This window comes from Bufo gargarizans, chromosome 8 (genome assembly GCF_014858855.1).
Source record: "Bufo gargarizans isolate SCDJY-AF-19 chromosome 8, ASM1485885v1, whole genome shotgun sequence".
NCBI lineage: Eukaryota > Metazoa > Chordata > Amphibia > Anura > Bufonidae > Bufo > Bufo gargarizans.
This window is the reverse complement of record NC_058087.1, coordinates 9,445,111-9,472,468: the sequence shown is the minus strand read 5'-3', so window position 1 is coordinate 9,472,468 and position 27,358 is coordinate 9,445,111. Positions and strand designations below refer to the sequence as shown.

The following is a 27,358-nucleotide window of genomic DNA, read 5'->3' as shown; positions in this document are numbered from 1 at the left end:
GATTATGGGCATTGTATTTTAGACTGGTAAAACATGGATCCATAATGTGCAATTTCTACTTCCCTGTAACATTCCCCAGTAATATACGCTAAGTATGGTAGGACAGAGAACATACTATGGTAGTTACTGTGTGGCATTTGGCCTTGAAACATGACTAACACAATAACAATCATCTTGGACTGGTTGTCATTTTTCCATTAAAAACTGGACATTTGTGCAGTATACTGTATAAAGATGTAGCAGAGCTAGGTTTCGTACATCTTGTGATGAGTAGAGATGAGCAAATCTTCCAAGATTCGGTTTGTTTTGTATTTGCCAAATTTTTCAAAAGGTTTGGTTTGAGACTGAATCTATTTATTCCAAACCAAGGTTGCTCAAATTTCCCTAGAAATTGGTATATAAGGCTACTTTCACACTTGCGGCAGTGTGATCCGGCGATCTGCCGCTGACTGAAAGCATTGCAAGGACAGATCCGTCTCTCCGCTTGTCATGCGGACAGACGGATCCGTCTTGTATCTTTTTTCACATTTTTACCGGTCTGCACATGCACAGGCCGGAAGGACGGAGACGGCATTCAGGCATGTCTTCAGTTTTTTGGGCTGGAGATAAAACCGTAGCATGCTATGGTTTTATCTCTGTCCTGATCAGTCAAAGCAACTGAACTGAAGACATCCTGATGCAAACTGAATGGATTACTCTCTATTCAGAATGCATGGGGATATGCCTGATCAGTTCTTTTCCGGTATAGAGCCCCTGTGACGGAAGTCTATGCCGGAAAAGAAAAACGCTAGTGTAAAAGTACCCTAACCCCCTCTAGACCTCTAAAACACAGATTTTTTTTACGAAAAGCTCCTATCTTGTTTTGTTCATTTTTTATGGATTTTTTCATTTTCCCTCGCCCGTCCCCTCGGTCTGATACAGCGTCAGGTGTAACTGTATCTATTTTATTGTTGCCGCCACAAACTGCGGTTATTGCTTGGCCGCAACTGACTGCAATCACCTCCTGCCTGGTGGTGACAGAGCACTATAGATTGCTTATGCGTTGTGCGCCATTTTACAAGATTTGTCCAATTCGGGTTCAATTTTGTGCCTAAAACATCTGAATCTCCAAATCTGCAAATAGATTCTCTCATCTCTAGTGATGAGGAATAGAGTTTCAGAAGACTGCGGGTACACCTGCTGAAAATCTCAATTCACAGGGAGCAGCCACATCGTTTTTTGGTGCCGTTTTGGAAGCCAAAATCAGAAGTGAATTAAAAATAGAGGAGAAGTTGTATCCATCCTTTATACTTTCTCCCCTTTTATGATCCACTTCTGATTTTGACTTTTAAAACTACACTAAAAAAAACCTGACCGTATGGCCATACCCACAATAGGAACAGTTAAATGACAATGTTACTTCTGCTGCATCGGTAAATACACTTGACAATGTCATGTAATTGTTTGCTTTCCTTATGATAATTGTTTTTCCCTTGTTGACTTAATGAAACATGTTTGGGATCTGGAGTTCTTGAAGACGTTAGACACAGAAGTCTCTTACTCAGCACTGAGCGGCTAAATCAGCAATTTCGAGAAGAGCTGGAAACCCAGCAGAATGGCTATCATGGGAGACATGAACGCATCAAACTAACCCCCTTTAATTAGTCATTTCTACATAGTTATGCACAAATTACAAGTTAACCTTGACTCTTCCTGTCTATGGGACCTGATTTACATCAACATCTCTACAAATATTTATTTTGCTATTTAGACAGTTATTGGTAAGGAACAGATTATGCATTTATGTAAATTTGACACCAAGGAAAAATAGCATTTTTTTTTGCTTGTAAAATTAAAAATTTTTCAAACCTTTAAGACTAAAATTCCACCTTTGCAACCAAACAATGGCATGGCTCCAACACATCTAACATGGAATAGGTAGCAACTTTATGCACTGTTTTGGAAAATATAAATAAATCTTACCGTTTTGTGTCTACAGCTCTTTGTCTCCCTGTTACAGACTACAAACAAACCTGTTGTGTGGTCTGATCCTAATGGACTGATCCCCTGAGTGGGACCAAAGGGAATACAATTTAACATTTAATCATAGATGCTTTAAAATAAGTGGCACAAAAAAAGGACAATCACAAAACACATAAATAGACAAGCCCGGGTGGGCCAAAAACAAGAGCACGGAAAAGAAAACCAGTGTAGAAGAGGAACGTTCTCATCCAAGATGACTTGATGGATGGATGGGTCTTTTCAGATGGTGCCAGGGCAAGAAAACATCATGGGAATCTTCCAATTCTTTAAGATGGTGATCACTGGAAACCATGCATAGAAGATGATCATACAATAGATTGCTGGGTAGTAAGCAGGGTCAGGATCAAAGACCCATCCATCCATCAAGTCATCTTGGGTGAGAACGTTCCTCTTCTACACTGGTTTTCTTTTCCGTGCTCTTGTTTTTGGCCCACCTGGGCTTGTTTATTTATGTGTTTTGTGATTGTCCTTTTTTGTGGCACTTATTCTAAAGAACCTATGATTAAATGTTAAGTTTTATTCCCTTTGGTCCCACTCAGGGGATCAGTCCATTTGCATTTTGAATTTTGGGAGTTTACTGGTCTAGGCTTGAAGCTAGACCTTGTCCACAGTTTCTTCGTGGTCTGATCCTAGACTCATACTGTCTTCTGTCTGCGCTTTACTTCTTTCTTAAAGACTTGGGTTGTATAATATGTGTGGACAGAGGGAAGTGAGTTTTAGCAGCTTTCCCATAGTGTGAGGAACCAAGTGGGGGATCAGGATTACAAGTATCACCTGTTCAGTACTGATCTTTTCTGTAGCCATAGAGCCCAGCCTTGTAAATGTATGTTCATAAAAGAGCAGGTTTACAAAAATGAGAGACCAGCAAACACATAAAAATGGTTACTGCAAAGAATAGTGGGTCAAAGGGCATAGTCAGTGTGTAATGATTATAGTGTACCACTGCTTAGGCACATTGATAGAATATGGTCATGTAACAGCTTTAGCTCTTGGGGTTGTCCAGCATTAGGAAAACATGGTTGCGTTTTCAAAAAACAGTGCCACACCTGTCCACAGGTTGTATGGGGAACTGCAGCTCAGCCCCATTTTGGAGTTTAGCTGCAATACCAGAAACAAACCATGAACAGGTGTACATCCTAGACAACCCCTTTAAGCCCACTATATCTTTCTTATACCCGTGTATCTATAATTACATCCATATCTTTTATATTTTCAGGTACAGTACATAAGTGCCCCCCGAATCACATACTTTGCATTGGATCGAAAACATGCATCCATTTCTCAAAGCTCTGCAATGGAGTATTCGACTGCAGTGATGGATACGATGAAGGGGTACACTGTCGGGGTGAGTGTGAATTGGAGAAAATAAATGTTTTATTTGATTTTTTTTGTGAATATACAAAAAGTTGCATAGCTGAATTTACATTTTTTTTTAACCAGTCTTAACTAAATAATGTATTAATATGGGGGAATCTTATTTGTATCTGGAAACAGTGCCATTGTTGTGGACCATGTGATATTTAACACAGTCATAAACAAGTGGCGCTGTTAATAAAAAAAAAAAAAAAAAGATCTCCATCTACTTGGATATAGGCCCTTTAAGCCGAAGACTTCCCTTGTCTTTCCCCTAAAAAGGTTTTATAATGTTCTATTGTTTATGTATTCCCTATTTTTAATAGATACATTTTTTTACTATATACTCAACAGTTTTTTTAATGGTCTCCGATCCTTCTGCCTTAAAAACTAAAATAGTCATAAACCTGATTAATTATGCACCTTTGTGGTGATTTATCCATGTACATCTACATATGCAAATATGCGGTTCTCACCTTTCCTTATTGCTCAGTAAATCCCAAGATAATTGGCACAAGATGGCTATCTTTGAAAAACAAAACAAAATAAAAGCATGATTTTGTGATACTCTGTCAGGAGATGTCTATCCCACATGTGTCTGTAAACGTCACCCAGTGGTTGTGTTGTTAATTGCAGCCTGATGGTGGTTCTGATGGCATACAACCATAAGGTATTGAATTGGCATTGTGAGAAATGTAAGTCCTTAAAGGAATTTTCCCATGAATAATGAAAACATGAAAATCAGACATCATGTATTATATTACAACCACTTTCTAACAATGCTAGAACCAGCCCTGTACCTCACATGGATTCAGAGATCTTTCCATTAATTGCCCCAAATGGTCTGCTGGATTTATTTCAAGCTGTCAGTTTAGGGTGTGTCCTTTCGAATTAGTGTGCTCTTTTTGCTATAAAAGCTATAAAAAATTGAATTACATGCGATTACAAGTATTCATCAACGGAGCTGGTTTGAAAACTGTAAAATATATTTTTTGTGGGACAACCCCTTTAAAGAAATTTACAGAAACCACTGTATATAAGATATGTTGCTTTACACACCACCAAGAAGAACAAACCTCAAACTTGCTTATCACCTATCCTCCCTTTCTAGGGACAGTCCCAGATTATGTACACCTTTGCGGGTAATTTAAAAAAAATATATTGCATTGTACTGCATTGAGCCAAAAATTCTATTTTACAATTGGTCTTTATTAACAATATGGAATCCTTTTTTGTGTATAGAGCTAAGATGCTCTACTAGTTGCCTGTGGATTTATTTGTCTTTTCCGTCATCTGGGGAGCAGATGGACTCCTTACCTCTGCTCTCTCACATAATAAACACTCATTAAAGCTTTATCCTTATCTTACTGATAAGAAGGTGACCTTTACTAAGTGTTTATGACCTCTTAGTAGTTTAGAGAGAAGGGTTATTAGATGACCGGCGCAAAGTGAAAATGAAAGTACCAGTCACATAGTTAGAAAAACAGTTGACCCTTTGTGACAGAACAGCTCAATATTTTTAATAAAGGCCAATTGAAAACATGATTTTTAGCCAAAAATGAGTAAAATGCAGTCATAACAAATAATTGCCTTCAAAGGTGTACATAGCTTTTAAGCCTTGGTACAGGCAGCAGCAGAGCTGCTCCGGCCTTTACAACACTCATCTACAGCGCTGTACAGGAGATTGCAAAGTGTGATAGGCATCTGAACTTCAGGTACCTATTTAAGTAGGAAAAGCAAAAAAAAAATAATATAATAATAATAATAAATTAATTAAAACATATTACAAAAATTGTATTCTTCACATTTGGAGTAGATTTCAATAAAGTAAACTTTGAGGTTTAGTTACACTTTAAGGACCTTACCTCTGCCAGGCTCCTTTTATGTAATTTATCGGACAGAGGAGAGAAGAGGTTCCCGTGAGTCAAGAAGTTCTCATTTCCTTTAAGCAGCAGTCCCTACTGTTACTAAGGTCACAAAATAGCATGGACAAAAGGGGTAGGTCTATGCTAATTTGTAGCAAAAAGTGGCGTTTATTTGCGTTTTGGGGCCATCTACAGCCAAATCAGGTGCAGGAATTAAAGGGGAATCTCTCAGAGTTTGTAAATATTTATATTCCACATGTGATAACAATTCTAGAGCAAATATTCATTAGAAATCAGTATTGTACTGTTCCTCTATTATTACTCTTGGAAACATATGAATAAATTGACAACTGGGTGTCACCATTGCCCCAGAAGGGCATGTCCCGCTGTAGTCTGACACTGGAAGCACTAATTGGACAGTGTCAGACTGTGAAGGGTCATCCCCGACCCCAACGTGCAACACCCAGTTATTCTTAAATTTACTGCAGGAATTACAGAGGAATGACACAATGCAGAATTAGAATATTAATGTCTTGGGGAATACATGTATTGTCAGGAGACGTCCAGTGATTTAGGATTAAAGTGTTGGTAAATATGAAACCGCATCTGCCCGTGACATCTTCCTATCTTCTACCTGTGAACCCATTCTACATGATGAGCTTTGTTTTGCAGCTTTTATATTACCGTAATAATGTTCTGGAAATTGTAGCCTCCTGTAAACTGCTTCTTGTAATATGAAGAGACTGTTACTAGGGCGGGTATGCAGACAGTGGAGGATAATTACACTACACCTAATACAGTATATTCTCGATCAATACAATTACCTTGCAGAAGGTCTTTTCATTCCAAGAACAGGGCAGTTAGCAGCGGGTCATCAGCTGCCATTAGAACAAAGCAGATTCCGTGACAATCCCTGGACTCATTTGATTGCCATTTATTTGTCAGAAAGAATCATCTTACCTTCCCACAACTAATTAGTAAACTAGACCGTATTCTACTGCATTATTATTGCAAGAAACCCATGTGAGAGGTAAGTGTGGGAAGCACTGGTGCAAAGCAGCGTGTAATTTATTATACAAGCCGGAAAGAGCCTATCTGATGTATGAGAGCTGCCGGAAAACTACAACTTCCAACATGCCCAGACGGCCACTCAGATATTATGTACTACAACTCTCAACAGTCAGATAGTGTACAAGTACTTCTTGGAGCATACTCTGAACACCATCTATCTACATCTTTCAGTAAACACTGATAATGGCCGGTTGTAAGACTACACCCGCCAGACCATGCTGAGAGTAGTAGTTTCTGACCAGCTGGAGAGCTGCAGACTCCTGATAGAGACCATATCTATTTAACACTGTTAGTTTTAGTGGTGTTGGCTGCAGACAGATGTAATTTTATCATAACTCTGTGGGTGGAATTTTATAATTGAATAAAAGATACAATTTCCAGCTGCAAACCTCTTTGAGGAACCCCCTGCCCTATCCAGATTACCAGGAACAGGGTTATCAATCATCCCTAAATTCCTGGACAGTCTGTATAATGGGGACATTTTGGCACCTCCACTATGGAAATCTGGAAACCATCAAGTTAAAAAACCCAGCCCCAAGACAAAATCTGCTCGCTGAAATTTCACATTGTAATGTGATGGAGGCATCTGCAGTCTGGAGGATATGTCACCACAATTAGACACCTGCCAGAAACTGTTTTGGTTCTGATAAATTCCAGAGACATTTCTTTTCTGTAAGTAAATGGTATTAGTGATGTTTTATAAGGTCTTCAAAGAGAATTGTTGGAGTGTTGTTTGTTTATCCTCAGCACTACTAGATACAATGTAGCAATTCTGCTGTTCCTAATGGAATCTGACTTGATACTTTTTGTTTACATCTGATAGAAGTAGCACTGGGAATATAGATAGGATGAAGGATTAGAATCTCTGTGTAATAGAATTGTGTTTGGAAATATTAATTCTGTAGAAGTCATATCTTGATGGAGATGAAACAGGGCTGAATTTATACTTTTGTGCACCGCAATCATATCGGAGGTTTTCCTATAGATTGCCTACAATTCCAGCCCTACTACATCAGTACTTAATGTAGATACAAAAACATCAATTTAGCCATTTGGAGCATAAATTGTTGGATTGAAGTAAGAAAATCTCCAGTGCTTTGCAATTGCTTGATTTGACACAACACTTAAAGGGCTGGTATCAAAATGTCAAAATATCACTTTGATAGTGGGGTCCTGTGTCCTCATGAATAAATGGAAATGCAGTCAAGAATGCATGTATGCTCTTTATTTATCCCTGTGGGACTGCTGGATGTATATAACCAAGTGCTGTGCTCAGCCTACTCCCATAGAGATGAATGGAGTGGCAGTGTGCATCCACAACCATAACTTCATTCATATGATGGAACACAGGACCCCCGTTCTCGCGATGGGTGGGGGTTATGGACAGTCAAACCAGAAAAGTGGCTTTTAAAAGTTGCAAGATTTGAGTTTGTAACTTTTTAAATGCAAATATTAAAAAACAACAAAAAATGCAATGCCTCTTTTTGCGTTGCCCTTGCCACTTTCCCAAACGAGGGCATGACGAGAGTCGGAAAGAGTCATGGCCAACAGCCGAGACAAATTTACAAACCGTTTTTTGGTGCAAATGAAGCCAGGAATTTACGGCAACTCTGATCCATCATAGATTTCTGTTTAGACGCATGGACTGCTGGACAGTGCACATAATTTATGATGAGGCGTGTACCTTATCATATATTAGATGCATCCTGTGGCAGCACAGGGGATATCAAGACCAGCGGGAAAGCAACGGTCTTGATAAATCTCTCCATATTCCCTATCCTATCGATATAGGATATTTAAAAATCTTCTCACAACCCCTTTGGCTAATTTTTTTTTTATTGAATTGTTAATACTTCATTATTCTCATACACGCTATCATATTTTGCAACCATTCACTGGAAATTTTTTAAGGGGTATGCCCACATTTTCAGGTATTTGTTTACAAATAGCCTTAATTAAGAATCTATTTGCCACCAACTTGCCTGTCCGGGTTCCAGCACCGCAGTCTGGGGCTCGGGCACTTCCGCGCCCTGTCAGAAGTGCTGTCAGGCAGCGCCTCCCATGAATCAAAGCCTAAACATGCCTCCTGGTGGAGTAGGATGCTTGTCTTCTGTTTCAATGGGCACCAAGTCCCTGGACCTCGTCAAGGGATTCGGCGCTCTATTTAAATCTTCTTCTGGCAACACACCCTTGCCAGTCATAGGTTTATCTTCCTTGCTGTGCTCCCAGTTCTGTCTGTACGTATTTGGATTGCTTGTTAAATTGACCTCGGCTTGCCTTTTGACCCCCCTCTGTCACGTGATTCTATACCATGATACCCATCTGGTTCTGACTTTGGCTTGGCTATGTTGACTACCCTCTATCCTCCAATTGTGTACCATATTGTCCTCCTGGCCTTCTTTGTGTGGTTGCATTCCGTGTCTGTCTGAGTTGCATATTAGCAGTACAGGGAATGTCGACCAGTTGTGGACTTGCCACTTAGGGCTTGCACTGCAAGTAGGCAGGGAAAGTGGGTTGGGTTCAGTCAAGGATCTCTGTACGTATGAGTTCCTGTACATAGCTCCTGTGCTGACATACTGTATTTTTCTCTATAGAGCAACATTACAATCAAACCCACTGTAGTCTCAACCTGTAGCCATGTGTTACTTCATTCCCTCTGCTGCCCCTAAATCCTTACAAACTAATGTTAGAAGAGTGGTAGGTGAATAGAGCACTTATCTGCAGGCTCAGTCTGCTGGTAGTATTCAACAACGGAGAAGCATAGGTGTGCATAGGAGCTGTGTACACAAAGCAGTACGACATTTATAATCAATGTACTCTGCTCCTTTTTTTTATTCACTGCTTTAATGCCGTATACATCACATGTTGCAAACATATACAAACCTTAAATATCCAGTGTATAAATTAAAAATGTAAAAAAAATCACATAAAGGCTTATTCTCTGGACAGTCAGGAAATGTTGATTTCTTCTTATTGACACCAAGCTCTATAGAGGAGCTGTGTGCATAAAAGGGTAGGATATTTGTAATCTCGATAAACTGCTTTATTTCTTATTTCAGATGCTCCGGAGCAAGCTGAAATGGGTTATAAAAAAATACACCCCCCTTCAACTGCCCTGAAGAATTACACACCTAAATTTACTGAATTGCTGTGTTTGTTGGGTAGTCGGAATTTTTTATTTTTGCTTTTTTTATTATTACTTACAGATGGCGAATTATATCAGTTGTAGCCCAGCTTTGCCTATAAACTAGCCATCACATGAGGATGATGCATTTTACAGACATCCATTTGCCCTTACTAACATACAAAGTGCTCCCTGCCTTTTTACTACCCGTCAGTAAATACGTGGATGAAAGGCATGCGGTTCGCGTCTACGGTTTTGCTCACTGCCTATATTTGTACAGGAAGCATTTCCGTTTTCTCATAATGTGACAGATGGACGCACAGATCGTTGGCGCCCAGATTTCGAGACGTAGAACGAACAGCCCGTGTACCTTTAGGGTCACCTGCGGGGAAGCACAACCTGCCTTGCACTCTTTGCTCAGTGTAGTAATATATTTCCCGTTATGAGTTTATAAATAGTTAAGAAGATCGCCTTACATCTCAATTTAGTAATGCGCTGCACACAGCACAACCAGCACAGTATCCGGAGCCAAAACTGTTCCGGCCATATGTGAAATAATAAATTGCTGCCAAGTTGTAACGCTCGCAGACTAAAGTGACAATGTATCATCGTGCGCATTTTATGCTTATATTTCACCCAGATACTTTTCCTGTTTAGAAACTCCCTTAAAGTTATTACAGGATCTGAGAAATGGAAGCACTATATTCTGGAAAGTAATAACTGTATTATGCATCAATGCAAAGCTATCCAAAATGACAATTGCATGAAATATAGTGCATTAGTCAATGCAATAAAGAATCCCTCCGAGCCGTTCTCAGGTTTTAAAGAATCATTTGTGTGCCCATACATGTTCCTAATTATGGCACTTAATATTCACTAATCATTAGGAAGCTGGAAGGGGTCAAACAGGTTTAGAAAATGGAATGGGCTTTATAAGACTGAATGAGCCACTAAAATGAAGAGAAGAGGAAAAATCATTTTTAAGCAGTCCAAGGCGGATGCTGCGATGTCCTCTCCGTAACTCACATTGACTTGGAGATGCTTATCTCTAGAAGTGTATGCCTGCGGAGGACAGGTCATGCGGTGAAAAGGCAGGACGTATTTCTTCTGCAGACCACGGCCAGGTTCAGGTGGTGGAATTTCTTTTTGATTTGCACATGGATATACAGTAGCATGGAAGAGCAAAGGATTTTAACAAATGGCAGCCAAATTTTCAAGCGAAAACTAACCTGAAATGTTTTTAAATCCGCCACATGTCAATTTCTGATGTAGAAAAAACAAGAATTTGTTTCAAACTTTTTCCCAATGAAATCAATAGGGAAGAAAAAATAACACAATCAAATTCTAGTATTGTGGATTTTACTGCAGATTTTTAAATAAAAATTAATTAAAAAAATAGAACCCCTGTGGCGATGTTTGCCTGGTTTCCTGCTGGTAATGATGTGTCACACTGCCACTAGCCACTGCAGCGAAATACAGGCTGCAGTAGTGACAGTGACAAAATTTGATTCGACTGCTTCGCCGAAGTTCAGAGAAATTTCATCTATGACAAATTACTTTGTCACAAATCACATTCCATTGTATGTAGGGGCAGCAATGACGGGAAACGGCAATCGCACTGCCCCACGTCATTAAACCCCTCAGACGCGGCTCTTGATGCTGATTGTGACATATGAAAGTCACATTCAGCCTAGTAGACGGTTCATCTGGGGTAAAAAATATATATATATATAAGTACTTGCCTCATCCGTTTGCTCACAGAGAGGGCATCGCTGCCATCTTGATTGAAGAAAACGCGCCAAATCTCACGCAAACTGACGTGATGACGCCACCACATTATCACTCTGGGTGGATGTGATGACATCATTACTGTTGACATCAACACACCCAGCCAACCTGATGATGTAATCATATGATTTGGTGCATTTTCTTCAGTCAAGATGACTGCGACGGCCTCTCTGCAAGAAAATGGATGAGGTAAGTATGTATTTTTTTTTTGTTTTTTACCACCATTTCAGGAAAAATTGATTTGTTACCAGGAAGCGCAAGCAAATTCAGCTTTGTGACAAATAAAATTTTTCCTGAAATTTGGATCGAAGTCCACTTTGTTAACTTCAATTTGGTCAATACTAGCAGTGATGTGTAGACACATAATTGTTGGAGGCCAGGCCGCGCACAGCAGGATCGGGACTCTCACAATGGCCTGGATGGGCAGAACTGTCAATCTGGGCCATTTAAATTCTTAGATGCCACTACTAATAGAGACTGCAGCATCAAAATTGTTTAAAAGGAGTAAGCTCCATCTATCATGCATTGACTCACCCGCAAATAAGATTGCAGGGAACCAATGTCTTGGGAAGGCAATCGTGGGCCAAATGAAGGCTCCAGGCTTGCCTGCAGTGTATGCCCATCAGGCTGGAACTCTCCTGGGCCTGTCAGTATAGTACTGACAGTATAATACACTGTACTGTACATTGCAGTAATAAATTATTATAATAATAAAATGCTAATCAAATAAAATAAATCTCAAAGTTCAAAACTGCACATTTCTTTATTGAATAAATGCCTTTCAATTAAAAAATACTCATATTTGGTATCAAAGCATCAATAATGACCTGCAACTACACAAGTATCAGGACATTTATCCTGCATGGTGAACACCTTAGCCAGAATTGCTGCTTTTCTGTTATTCACCACCAAAAAAAATTAAAATGAATAAATATTGATCACAAAGTGTTATATAGTTATGCACCTCAAAATGATAACAATAAAAACTACAAGTCGTCCTGCAAAAATCGAGCCCTCACGCAGCTTCATAGAGAGAGAGAAAAAATAACTAAGCTATGTGTCTTGCAGCAATGCAAAAATATGTTCATTTATTAAAAAGAAGTAAGGGAGTTTAGGATGCAGAAGTAGTAAAACAAAAAAATAAAAATAAACTATATGTATTTGGTAACACTGTAATCGTACTGGCCCAGAGAATGAAGTTATCATGTTAAAAACTTAGTGGCGGTATTGCAGTAAAACCTCAGTGTCAGTATTGCTGTTTTTATCCCATCTCACCACAAGAAAGAGTTATTAAAAGTTAATTAGCAAGTTATGTGCACCCCAAAATACTGCCAATAAAAACTACAACTTGTGCTGCAAAAAACAAGCCCTGATACAGCTACATTGAAGCAAAACCCAAAAAGTAATAGCTGTTGGAATACGACAATGAAAAAATGAAAAAATAAAAATAAATCACTTGATCACTAAGGCCCAAAACAGGCTGGTCACTAATGGGTTAAAAGCACTCTTCAAACAAAGCACATACAGTCAGTAATGCCTTGTGAGGTTCAGAGGGAGGTGGAACATAACACATAGCACTAGGTATAACCCAATATGTTCCTATAAAGGGGTGTCTCACAAAGACAACCACTGCCAATATTGCTTATTAGGTCATTGTCACGACCCTTGGTTAAGTCGTGACTCTGTGTCTACACGTGCGGTTGCCGTTGGCAATGGTGTTTGCATGTGAGGCATTTTCCCTGGGCTGTGGTGTTTCCCCATTTTTGGTTTGCACAGGGTTAATGTTCTGTGGTGGGTGTGACCTCTGGCCTCTTTATATGTTGGTGTGTTGCTGCCTGCGGTCAGAGTTTGCTTGTCGGCCTGTGTTGGAGCTTTGCTCCCTGGCTGTATGTTTGATGTCTGTGTGAGCCACCCTTATTTGTGAGATTATGTTTCCTTTGCTGTGTCAGTTTGTCCCCTCCGGTGTGTTTCTGTTTTCCCTCCCCCACCTGGTGTATGTAGTTTTGGTGTGGGTCCTGTTTGGAGGTGCGCATGGTGGTGTCATGGCTCCGAAAGGGGTGTGCTTTCCCAGAGGGGTTAAGCGAAGGCAAGACTGTGGGTTTCCCAGCCTGGAGCCTCCATCCATCTCGGCTGCGGCAGGTAAGTGCAGATAGCATTGTTATGTTGCTGTGTGACTTACCTGCCGTACTGTTTCACCCACAGTCTTGCATCCTGTCAGCTACTGGGCCTCTAGAGATGCCTGTCATCCGTGTCGTGGATGCACAGGTATTCTCTGCCCTGTCATCATCTGTAGGGCAATGCAGGGATTCCTAGATCTCTAGGCACGTGGGTATGAGTCCTCTTACCACTGAAGGTGGCTCATACAGTTAGGAGACTAGGGCCAGTTGAGGGAAGCGTTAGGAGGTGACCAGCTCCCTTTTCCCTGCATTGCGGCCTGGTAGCCAGAGCATTGCGCGATGGGGAGTTCCCCCACTCCCCGTCGTGACAGTCATATGGACATCATTAGGGGCGTCCATTACTTCTACTTTTACGTATGCACTTCTACGAGCGGCAATTAAGACTCATGAACAACTCTCTCTCTGGCTGACCGAGCCCGTCCATGGCTATTCGATAATTTGAACCACCAGCTTGTAACGTCACTTTTCCTCTTTGGTGGTCGCTGTAAAGGAAATGTATGGTCAGCTGTAATTTGGCTAGTAGATCTGTTGTAGATTTTCCATTTGGACCTAGCAAGGAGCTTCAAATTACTCCTCTGTCTGACCGGCGGTAGTTTCTAAAGGTGGCCTGGTTGTAGTCAGTTGGGTGGATGGGGCATATGCAACTTTAAAATGGAAAGATTTCAAAATGTGTGTGTCTTTCAAAAGATCTCGTAAAAATGCACAAAGTGCATAGAGCAATACCGGTGCTAGTAGTACAAAAAACCCAACTTGTCAAAATAAGAATATTCAGAGCCGCTGCCTCGCTATCCTGCCAGAGTCAGGATGAAATATCTCAGTCGAAGCAGAATTAAAGAATCCTGCTCATTAAATGGATCTTATAAAGGTAGTTTCATGGTACAATCATTTTATTGATGTGTAAAAACAAAGTGTTTTGGGCCTGGACCAGACCTTTTATCAGGTATTACACAATTGTTTAATGCCGGAGGAAGGGGCTAATCCAGCCTCAAAACACGTTGTCCATCAATAAATGGATTGTACCAAGAATCTACCTTTGGAGGTTCCATTCAATGAGCATCACCTAGAAGATGTCTCTTTTTTTCTTGCTTAAATTGACTTCACAATGTGTGTGCAGAAAAGGCGTTAGTCTGACGCAGTTCAGTTGTCAATAATATACAAATGATCCAATTTTAGGATTTTTGTCCATCAACTCTGTGATGCATATGAAGAGGCCATAATGATAACGTTTCTCTGATTGCTTCTTGATTGTTAATGCATCGAGGGGAGCGTTTAGAGAACCCCTTCAGTAACTTCACTGATTTTCTCAACATTTTCCATAAAGTATTTTTTATTTTTGGATTTCAGCCATAGCGTAAGATAATGTATAATAGGAATCCTATGACTGAATGCACACTTATTACTTATTTAATGATGTCCACAGTGAAGGCTCCCAATGGGATTCTGAGAATTTTCATTTTTCTCTATTTATTTATTTTTCATAGGAGTAAATGTGGGTCCCTAATCCATTTTGTTGCTGGAGAACACCCAAAATTTAGGATTTCATTCAATCGTTCCTTCAACATAATTGCCCCGAAAGCTCTAAGCAGCTTTACTACACTGTGAAAAATGCCATAGTTTGTTGAACAGATATTACAAGTATTTATGGCAATGGCTTCCCGCGATATTCTGCCATCATTTAAATTACACTTTTTTCACACTGTAGAAATGTTAATATCTAATGGCAAGGGTCAGAATAGAAAATGTGCCCTGCACTATGGAGCAAACATGGAAAGATTTCCCGCTATTCCCTGAAAACCTCCAGCATTCCTCAGTGCCGAGGACATGCAGTATAGATTACATAGTTACATAACTGATTAGGTTTGAAGAAGACCTGAGTCCATCAGGTTCAACCTATAGTTCTACTATGTTGATCCAGAGGAAGACAAAACACCCCCATGACGCAGGTGCCAAAAGTGCTATATGAAGGGGGAAAAACTATTCCTGACTCCACATCTGGTAAACAAAATAAATCCCTGGATCAATCTCCCATCTATAAATTCACAGCAATCTAAAAGGGAAGCAATAAGGCTGTGTGTACGTCACCTATGTCTGGAAGAGTAGGTCCAGACATAGGTAATGCCGAGAAGCAGTGATATACAATGCACGGCAATACAGCAGACGCCTCCCCACGCTGCTCCATCTGCTTTTAAGTCCAGGTGCCCTTTACTATTGTCATGGAACCATGAACCAGACGTACAACAAGAGATGAGTGGAAATAAGAAGGCTTTATTGAAAATAAAGCTGTAAGGCAAAAGTCCAAACGGATGGCTAAACCGAAGCAGGGTCTTGCGAAACCAGAGATCAGGAACCAGAAGGGTAGTCAGACGAAGCCAGGATCAGGAATCAGCAGGGTAGTCAGACGAAGCCAGGATCAGGAATCAGCAGGGTAGTCAGACGAAGCCAGGATCAGGAACCAGAAGCAGCAGCAGTCTTAGAAGCATGTGAGCACAGGAGGACCAAGCAGGGAACTGAAGCCACAGACCTCCTATATATATGAGCTAGGCATCCAGCTCCTCCCAGTGGGAAGGAGGAGCCGCAGGGTGGGAGGCTACAAGAAACCCAGAAACCAAGATGGCCGCCAGCACATGTCAAACGAAGGAGAACAGCAAGGAGGTAAGACCATGACAGTACCTCCCCCTCAAGGGCCCCTCCTCCGCGGAGTAAGGAACGGTTTCTGAGGGAAGCGTGCGTGGAAGGCTCGGAGCAAGGCAGGAGCATGGACATCTGCGGAGGGAACCCAGGAACGCTCCTCTGGACCATAACCACGCCAATGGACCAAAAACTGCACCCGGCCGCGGACCAGGCGTGAGTCCAGGATATTGCTCACCTCATACTCCTCACGATTGCCCACTTGGACCGGACGAGGCCGAGGAATCGAGGAAGTGAAACGATTACACACCAGTGGCTTCAAGAGGGAGACATGAAACACGTTGGAGATCTGCATGCCAGGAGGAAGCGCAAGGGCATAGGCTACCGGGTTTACCCTGCGAAGCACTCGGAAGGGACCAACAAAGCGAGGCGCCAGCTTGGGAGTGGGCACTCGAAGGTTGAGGTTGCGGGTGGATAACCATACGCGGTCTCCGACCTGGTAGGAAGGAGCGGGCGCTCGTCTGCGATCAGCCTGGAGTCTCTGGCGCTGCGCAGAGACCTCAAGGGACCTCTGGATCTGTACCCAAGAAGCACGTAGGACGGAAAGGTGATCCTCCACAGCCGGAATATCCTGGGGAGAGAATACCTCCGGTAACACGGCAGGTTGGAACCCATAATTGGCCATGAAGGGAGACGTCCCAGAGGAAGAGTTCACCGCCGTGTTCCTAGCAAACTCAGCCCAAGGCAGGAGGTCAACCCAATTGTCTTGGTGATCGGAGACATAGCAACGAAGGAATTGCTCCAAGGCCTGATTGGATCGTTCTGCGGCCCCATTGGACTGAGGGTGGTAGGCCGATGAGAAAGAGAGATGAATCCCCAACTGGGAGCAAAAGGCGCGCCAGAACCTGGACACAAACTGACTCCCCCGATCCGACACAATCTCCTTGGGCAAACCGTGCAACCGGAAGACCTCCCTGGCAAAAATCGAGGCCAACTCTTATGCAGAGGGTAACTTCTTGAGAGGTACACAGTGGCACATTTTGGAAAACCGATCCACTATCATGAGAATGACCGTATGGCCTCGGGATGCAGGGAGGTCCACAATGAAATCCATCCCCAGGTGTGACCATGGACGCTCCCCGGTGGCTATGGGTTGCAAAAGGCCCAACGGAAGGTGCCGAGGGGACTTACTCTGGGCACAAACGGAGCATGCCGCTACATATGCGGCGATGTCGGAACGTAGAGAAGGCCACCAGAACAGACGTGAAACAGCCCAGGACAGCTGATTCTTTCCAGGATGCCCCGCGGCCTTGGAGTTATGGTAGGTTCGCAACAACCGAGTGCGCAACTCCTCAGGCACAAAACACCTGCCGTTGGGTCTCCCAGAGGGAGCACCAGATTGAGCCGCCAAAATCTGCTCACCCAGGGGAGAGGTCAGGCTGGTGCGAATGGCGGCCAGGATCTGATTCGGAGGTATGACCGAAGTCGGAATCGACTCCTCCCCGGACAGCTCGGAGTACTGCCGTGATAAGGCATCCGCTCTGATGTTCTTGGAACCGGGTAGGTAGGAGACCACGTAATTAAAACGTGACAAGAACAGAGCCCATCTGGCCTGACGTGGTGTCAATCTCTTGGCCTCAGAGAGGTAGGTCAGATTCTTGTGGTCCGTCAGGATGAGAACCGGAACCACCGAGCCCTCAAGCAAGTGCCTCCATTCTTTAAGGGCCTGCACGATGGCCAATAACTCCCTGTCACCAATCTGATAGTTGCACTCCGCGGAAGACAGTTTCCGGGAGTAAAACCCACAAGGAAGCAGAGGACCCTCTGGTGTTCTACGCTGAGACAGGAGGGCGCCTACTCCCGTCTCAGACGCGTCCACCTCGAGGACAAACGGCAACCCAGGGTTGGGATGCGACAGAATCGGAGCCGACACAAAGGCGGACTTTAGAGCCTCAAAAGCTCGGATGGCCTCGGGCGGCCAGACCTGGGGATTACTGCCCTTCCTGGTCAGATCCGTGAGAGGCTTGGCTAGCATGGAAAAGTCCCTGATGAACTTCCGATAATAATTGGCGAAGCCCAAAAAGCGCTGCAGGGCACGAAGACCACTGGGCTGGGGCCACTGTAAGACAGCCGAAACCTTCTCAGGATCCATGGAGAACCCCTCAGCGGAAATGATGTAACCTAAGAAGGTTACCTGGGATCGGTGAAATTCGCATTTCTCAAGCTTACCGAACAGCTTGTTCTCTCGTAACCGTTGCAACACTCGTCTGACATCCAGAATGTGGGCCTCCATGGATTCAGAATATACCAAGATGTCATCCAAATAGACCACCACACACTGCTGCAACAGGTCACGGAAAACATCGTTGATGAATTCCTGGAAGACTGCGGGCGCATTGCACAACCCAAAGGGCATAACCAAGGATTCATAATGACCGGTCCTGGTGTTAAACGCGGTCTTCCACTCATCGCCCGCCTTGATCCTTACCAGGTTATATGCCGCCCTCAGGTCGAGTTTGGTAAAGACCGTGGCCCCTTTGAGGCGATCGAACAGCTCGGAAATCAAGGGTATCGGGTAAGCGTTCTTGATCGTGATGCGATTGAGACCCCTGTAATCGATGCAAGGCCTCAACTCACCGCCCTTCTTTTTCACAAAGAAAAATCCAGCCCCTGCCGGGGACGAGGATTTGCGAATGTGTCCGCGTGAAAGCGCCTCCCTCACGTACTCCTCCATGGCCTCATTCTCCGCTACCGACAGTGGATAGACTTTGCCACGAGGAGGAACGGCACCAGATTGTAACTCTATGGCACAATCGTATGGGCGGTGCGGAGGTAGGGCAACCGCACGCACCTTATCGAATACATCCCGGTACTCCTCGTATTCAGGAGGCAACAGAGAGTCCGAGGAAGTACACAGCAACTTGACAGGCCCATGGATGCAACTAGCCCCACACTGCGGTGACCACGAGAGGATCTCGGCCGATTTCCAATCGAAAGTCGGATTATGCTTCTGGAGCCAGGGGTACCCCAAGACCACCGAGTAGTGTGGAGACGAAATAACCTGGAGACAGACCGACTCTCTGTGAACGGCACCAATGGCCATCCCCACTGGAAGGGTCTCATGAGTCACGTGTGGCGGCAGAAGGGGTCTGCCGTCTATCGCCTCAAGAGCCAGTGGGGAACCTCGAGGCTGCAGAGGAATGGAATTGGCGGCAGCGAACACACTATCAATGAACAAACCACCAGCACCAGAGTCCACCAACGCCTGGGTCGTCACCGAGCCCCCGACCCAGGAGAGGACAACAGTAATCAGTGGTTTGTCAACACGGGAAACCGGGGACGAGGAGACTCCACCCAAGATCTGCCCCCGACAGGATCTCAGGTGCGAGCGTTTCCCGGACGGTTCGGGCATGCCAACCGAAAATGCCCACCGAGACCACAGTACATGCATCGGCCCTCGCGTCTCCGGAGTACCCTCTCCCCCTCGGACAGGCGAGCAAACCCCAGCTGCATGGGTTCACCCCCAGACAAGTCATCCCCAGGAGGCGTGGGAGGAGAGGGAGGCACGGGTGGGACAGCAAACGTAGGCGCCAATCTGTTAGAAGGCCTCCGCAGGCTCTCCTGAAAGGAAGGTCTCTCCCTGAGTCTGGTGTCAATCAAAATCAGGAAAGAAATAAGAGACTCGAGCTCCACAGGTAGGTCCTTAGCTGCAACCTCATCCTTCAAGGCATCCGAGAGACCATGAGAGAAAGCAGCGACCAGAGCCTCATTATTCCAGCCCACCTCTGCTGCCAGGGTACGAAACTCAATGGCGTATTCAGCTACGGATCGTGAACCCTGTCTGATGGACATAAGGAGCTTCGCAGCAGAGGCAGCACGAGCCGGCACATCGAATACCTTCCGAAGAGAAGCAACAAAACCGGAAAACTCGGCAACCACCGGATTGTTGTTCTCCCATAAAGGGCTGGCCCAGGCCAAGGCCTTGTCCGAGAGCAGCGAGATCAAGAAGCCCACCCTTGATCTCTCAGTAGGAAAGGCATGTGGCAGCAACTCGAAGTAAATGCCCACCTGGTTAAGGAACCCTCGGCACTGAGTTGGCTCTCCCCCAAAGCGCTGTGGAAGGGGGGCAGAACCGGTCATACCCCGAAACACCGCAGGCGCAGCAACAGGTGTCGGGGTAGACTCTGGCGCAACAACCGGAGCGGCAGTAGGAGCGGGCCCAGGAGCGACAACCGACCCATCGGCAACGGAAGCTAAATGAGCCGTGCGTTCAAGCAGGGTTTGCAACGCCACAGCGAACCGACCCAACAGGTGACCCTGCTGATCAAGTCTGGCAACCAGCGTAGGTAGCGAGGATGGCCCTGTACCGTCAGAATTCATGGCTTGGTCCTAATGTCATGGAACCATGAACCAGACGTACAACAAGAGATGAGTGGAAATAAGAAGGCTTTATTGAAAATAAAGCTGTAAGGCAAAAGTCCAAACGGATGGCTAAACCGAAGCAGGGTCTTGCGAAACCAGAGATCAGGAACCAGAAGGGTAGTCAGACGAAGCCAGGATCAGGAATCAGCAGGGTAGTCAGACGAAGCCAGGATCAGGAATCAGCAGGGTAGTCAGACGAAGCCAGGATCAGGAACCAGAAGCAGCAGCAGTCTTAGAAGCATGTGAGCACAGGAGGACCAAGCAGGGAACTGAAGCCACAGACCTCCTATATATATGAGCTAGGCATCCAGCTCCTCCCAGTGGGAAGGAGGAGCCGCAGGGTGGGAGGCTACAAGAAACCCAGAAACCAAGATGGCCGCCAGCACATGTCAAACGAAGGAGAACAGCAAGGAGGTAAGACCATGACAACTATTAACCCGTGTGAAGCTTTTCCTCCTCCAGCCAGTTGACACAATGGATTTGAAATGAAACAAACTAGATGTGCTTAAACTGCAGACTGTCAGCATTAATTTGAGGGTATTTACATCCAAATCAGGTGAACGGTGCAGGAATTACAACAGTTTGCATATGTGCCTCCCACTTGTTAAGGGACCAAAAGTAATGTGACAATTGGCTTCTCAGCTGTTCCATGGCCGGTGTGTGTTATTCCCTCATTATCCCAATTACCATGAGCAGATAAAAGGTCCAAAGTTAATTTCCAGTCTGCTATTTGCATTTGGAATCTGTTGCTGTAAACTCTCAAGATGAGATCCAAAGAGCTGTCACTATCAGTGAAGCAAGCCATCATTAGGCTTAAAAAACAAAACAAACCCATCAGAGAGATAGCAAAACCATTAGGCGCGGCCAAAACAACTGTTTGGAACATTCTTAAAAAGAAGGAACGCACCGTGAGCTCAGCAACACCTAAAGACCAGGAAGACCACGGAAAACCACTGTGGTGGATGACCAAATAATTCTTTCCCTGGTGAAGAAAACACCCTTCACAACAGTTGGCCAGATCAAGAACACTCTCCAGGAGGTAGGTGTATGTGTGTCAAAGTCAACAATCAAGAGAAGACTTCACCAGAGTGAATACAGAGGGTTCACCACAAGATGTAAACCATTGGTGAGCCTCAAAAACAGGAAGGCCAGATTAGAGTTTGCCAAACGACATCTAAAAAAGCCTTCACAGTTCTGGAACAACATCCTATGGACAGATGAGACCAAGATCAACGTGTACCAGAGTGATGGAAAGAGAAGAGTATGGAGAAGGAAAGGAACTGCTCATGATCCTAAGCATACCACCTCATGAGTGAAGCATTGTGGTGGTAGTGTCATGGCGTGGGGATGTATGGGCATGTATGGCAATCCCTCCAAGACCGTAGGTCAGCTCTCCAAATTCAGATGAAAGGGTGTTGGACCCACTTTATTCACCCAACTGAAACATTTCATCTCATCCTAACACAATGAGGCCTTTATCTATCTATCTATCTATCTATCTTTCTATCCATCTCATATCTATCTTTCTATCTGTCTGTCTGTACATTCATCCATTTGTATTTTTTCTGTATCTATCTTTCTATCTATCTTTCCAAAGAAAATTGCCGTTGATTGCCCATATCCTGTACTGATGCCTTTAAAAAGGAAATGTAATATTATTTGCAGCCATTCAAATATCCAAGTCTGCCAGTATAATAATAGTTGTGTGTTAGTAGCTCTCTTCTCGAGCCGGGGTCCCCTTTTATGACATCTATAAGATAAGGCTTAAGCATTAGGGTTCTCCTGAGAAAGCAAAGAATGTTGCCTGGCACCAGCGCTGCTCATTTAATGCATATTATTTCTAGAGAATGTTACATGGAATTTTCTATGAATTAGATGCTAAGCAGTTGGAGGCAGCGATCGTCTCACATCATCTCACCGCGGGTGGACTCACATCACCATTTTCTAAAATAGACTGCACTTTCATGAAATCACAGAGTATTACAAGCCGCATGGCATTGCTGGAGGCACAGTGTTCTCTTGGTGTCATTCTTCTAATTCCTTTGATAGTATTATTCTGTTTATCTGATACCAAATAATTATTAGGGATATTTTTACATATTATGAAGATTTGAGCTCCCGCACATTCAATGTTTCCTTGTCGGACCAAAGCTTTGTGTTTAGCAGGATGTGTGATCTCGCGGTCCCTGTGACAGAGAACACACATTTATTTGCATAATCACGCTGGGTGTGTGTAATTTTCCAGTGTTTGATGAATATTTTGCTTTAAATGTGTTTGCTTCCAAAACGTTTGAAGATTAGAGCTGCACAGAAATTAAATTTTTTAATGGACAACTAAAAAGATTGTGAGAATGATTTTACAGAATTAGAATCATTTGTTCCAATTTCAGCAAAATTTTAAATATATTATGAATAACGTATATATATCAAATGAATTACAAATATGTGTTAGTAATAACAAGTTGCTAATTATAATACATACTAATAATAATTGACCATATAAAACAAAAAAATAGGTTACATTTCCAAAGTGGCTCCAGGGTTTTCTGGGACCTCAATACTGACGACCAATACTTTGGATATCAGATCCGTGGGTGCCTGAATATCCGCCATCCCTACTAGTGTTGAGCGAATTGAAGTTCACAAAGTAGACTTTGATCTGAATTTCAGGGAATATCCTCATGCTTCGTGGAAACTAATTGATTTTCCGTGAAAAGGGGTAAAAAAAAATCATACTTACCTCATCCAGTTGTGGGCGAAGAGCCCACCGCAACCATCTTTATTGAAGATCCCACGTGAAATTACGTGCACAGTGACGTATGATGTTGCAACGCCAAGATATCATGATGACATCATCATGGGCCACACAAGATGTTGCGGTGGATCTTCAAACAAGATGACAGCCATGGTCTGTTTGCGTTCAAATTGATAGGGTAAGTATGATTTTATTTTAATTTTTTTATTACAAACTTAAATATTAAAATTAGATGCCACGATCAGCACAAGAGAAAAATCGTCGTTCCCTACAAAGAAATGCACTTTGTGACAAAGTAATGCATCACTATTAAATTTGGCGAAGCAGCTGAATCGAATTTTCCATAACTTCGCTCAACACTAATCCCTACCAATCAGCTGTTTTACCATTCACTGGTACCAGAACTAACACAATGGATGGAGCCAGTAGCAAAAAGCTTTCAAGTGCATTCTAGCTAAGCCTCAGTCCACCACTATGACCGCTACACAATCGACAAAGAATTCGGTTCTGTTCTTTGCACTGGTTCCAACGCCAAGAACAGCTGGTCAGTGCGGTTGCCAGGTTTTGGACCCCCTTTGATCTGATATTGATGGCCTATGCTAAGGATAAGCCATCGATATGTAGAAATTGTAAACCGTCTTTAAAGTAAAGGGTTTATAATTCCTTATAACACACACCTTAGTTGCTGCAGAAGCTCTTTTTAAGGACTAAGGGGGTCATTTATTAAGACCAACATTTTAGACACCGGTCTTAAAAGTTGCTGGTCTCTACACAACTTTGGCGCATCCATCGCTGGTCTAAATCTACACCAGCTTCCTTAATGGCATAGATTTAGAAAATTTTCTATGCCTAAAACAAGCGTACAAAATAATAAATGAGACGAGCCTGGTGGCCTGCCCACTTCCCTGCCCACGCCACTTTGTTAGACCCAAGAGAAAATATGAGATCTGCACACCCTAGATGGTGGGTGCTCGTAGAGGACAGGCGTCAATAGATTCACAGAAGAAATCCACGGCACACCAAATGCATTTCATCAATTAATTGTTTTTAATTCATAGTAGTTTATACATCATTTTTTTGTTCCATCTAGAGCGTTTATTCGAGCAATATAATTAGTTAAGCAGTACAACCCCTAACTTTGTTAGACCCAATGTGAGCAGGGAAAAGTCGCAGATAACCTTTGCGTCGCAATCGGCAACAGACATATGCCAGAAAACTGGCGTATATCAGTTAGGAAATGACCCCCTAAACATGTGTAGATGTACTGTTATTGTCACAACCAGACAGCTGAGAAGCTCTGACAGAGGCCTTTCAGAACCTCCTCCTTGAGTTCTCTTTGTTGTGCTGTTCAGTTCCTCATCTCGTTAGCCTCTCTCAGCTGTCATGGAGTTGGACTGATTGTATCCCTTTAAATTCCACCCCATAATGCATTACTGGGTGGCTTATACTACTTCCTGGAGTGTGTGTGCATGCTGATCTTGTTTTCCAGTCTGCTACAAAGTTAAGTGCTGAACATTTATCTGTTATTTTCTGTTTGCTGGATCCCAGGTGACCCTGACTCCCTCCGTGTCTGGTGTAGGGAGCCGGTGGTCGTGTCCCCTCACTATTGTAGGGTGTTCAGGGGTTATATAGTCGAGGTACGTGGATATGCAACCTTCCACCTTTCGGATCTTTGCATAGGCTGAGCAGCCAGGGAAAGTGCTAGGTCTTGTGCAGGGGTCTCCCTTTTGGTTCCTTAGCTTTGGATCCACTCAGTCATATATGCATGTTGCTTTGTCTTGTTTCCTGTACACTGTCCGTGACATTTATATGTTCCACAGCAGGTGTGAAAGTCTACATAGGACATAAGATCCCAGCTATCTATTATACTCACTTATAAAGCAGCGCTTTACAGACATTAGCAGCTGATCCTGTGTAGTTTCTCCTGCTGTCCCGTATAAGAGAAACTACACAAGTGCAGATTATAAAGCAGCAGTGGCATTCCCTCATCCAGAAGGCTTTAGCATCTCCATGACCATGACTGTGGCTGGGACCATTCCTGATGTAGAGATGCCTAAACTTAGACTGACACTTAGTACCAACAGCCGTTTCTAATTCTTGTTTTTAACTAGTAGTGAGACAAGGTTACAAGAATTTATGAAGATTCCTTTGATGTCAAGATACAACAGAAGCAACCAATGAAGTCTAATTTCTGATCCTCAGCCGGTGTACCTCTGTTCACAATGAAAGCTATGCTAGCAAAACCAGGAGAGTAAGGGTCCATTCACACATCTGCAAAATGGGTCGCATCTATTCCGCAATTTTGCGGAACAGGTGCGCACCCATTCATTTTTAATGGTGCCGGAATGTGCTGTCCGCATCTGCATTTGCAGATTAGCACTTCTGTTTTCGCAACAAAAAATAATGCCGGAGATGTGTGGTCAGAAAAATGCGGAACGCACATTGCCGGTGTCTGTGTTTTGTGGATCCTCAATTTGCGGATCCAGAAAACACATACAGACATGTGAATAGACCCTAAAAGGGGAATTTATCAAGCCCTGTACACTGGATTTCTGCTTAAAAAAAATACCATATCTTGGTGTAGGTTTTTTTGTGTGCAAAAAATACATAAACATATTTAAGAAGTTTTTTTCTTGCTAATCTTGCACTTTTTAAATTATGGCACAGAATTGTGCAAATTAATCTCACTCTAGTTGGGGATCCTTAAAAATGGGGCAACATCTCTAAACAACGGTGTTTGTTGAATGTGGAACAAATTATAGCAAGACAAGACTGAATTAAAAAGAAAATTCCCCTCATGATAAATTTCTTGTCATACCACCATTTTCCACTAGGAGGAATAGAAATGGGGTGGTACTATCTGACTGTGCAGCCAGCTTCATTCTTTTGATTCTGACTGGCTGCATTTTCCTTGAACACCGTGTGTCATGGCTGAGGATGGGGAAAACCCTCAGCCGTGCGATGCCAGAAGATGGAGTCGCTGCATGGCCAGGACAGAGATCAGGGAGCAGGTCACCTCCTATCATATCCCTAACTCTGACCCTGACTCCTAGCTGTATGAGCCAACCCTGATGGTAGGAGGGCTCATACTCCGGAACTTTGAAATCCCTACTAGCCCTCAGGGTTGCCCTCAACTAGGAGCAGGGTAAGACGACCTGTTCCTCCTAGGCACGGAGGAACAGGAGTCTCACAGGCCAGGCTACAATAAAGGGGAATCATAAACAACTTATGGCAATGGCAGGTAAATGCAACAAGTATATCACCTACCTGCCACAGACACAAAGCCTGGAACCCATGCAGATGTGCTGCTGTCCAAAGAACACACACGGACACAGCATACAGCACACAACACACAGGAACACAGGACCATAAGCTGCAATAAACAAGCACACCAAAAACACACCTTCATAACATCATGTGTGACATAACTTATGATCACAAGGGTGGCCCCCACTGGCAGATTGTGAATTACCAGGAGGATGTCTCCAGCAAAGCATGGCTGAAGAACCCCTCAGCTTCAGGTCTCCAAAGAGGCTTTATAGCCCAAAGTGGCCACACCCACACAGACACACACAGGAAAGGGAATTAACCCTTCCAACACCAACCAGGGAAGTGAAACCACCTAAAGGGGAATACACACACAAACACACTGGAGCTGTTACCGCCGGCAACGACAAGCGTGGCAACCATGTCCTGGGAGTCAGCCAAAAGGCCGAGACACTGCCACCACATGTACAATATAGAACACGTTGCCACGGGCAGCCACCAGTGAAGGAAAGTGTCACAGTGCACACACCTAAACCTCGTGCACACCAAACACATAAAAGGCACACCTACAAAGACAGGTAGCCATGTGCAACCGCATACACAAACAGCAAGCTGCCACATAAAAATGTTGGCAGCGGCAACCACAGGTGAGGCAACATACTTCAGCCCTCACCTGTGATACACAACACAACCAAGACCGCAGGCAACTGCATGCGGTTACAGGAGTCATGACCATGACCATGGTCGTGACACCGTGTGGACTAGATGCTACTGTGCAGGGAAAAACAGTAAAGTGCATGGGCATTCCTAAATCTCATGGGTCCCAAAAAAAGTAATGTTCCACTTCAATTAATGCCCTTTTGGAATACTATATTGTTCCCTGTAT

The 27,358-nt window shown here is 43.6% G+C and overlaps 1 protein-coding gene across 1 annotated transcript in view; it reads left to right on the top strand.

The window, feature by feature from the left end:
* LRP1B (LDL receptor related protein 1B) overlaps positions 1–27,358 on the top strand; it is a 1,294,122-nt gene that overhangs the window by 170,158 nt on the left and 1,096,606 nt on the right. Inside the window, 1 exon segment of the mRNA XM_044303104.1 lies at positions 3,253–3,367. Coding sequence (XP_044159039.1) covers positions 3,253–3,367 — 115 coding nt within the window.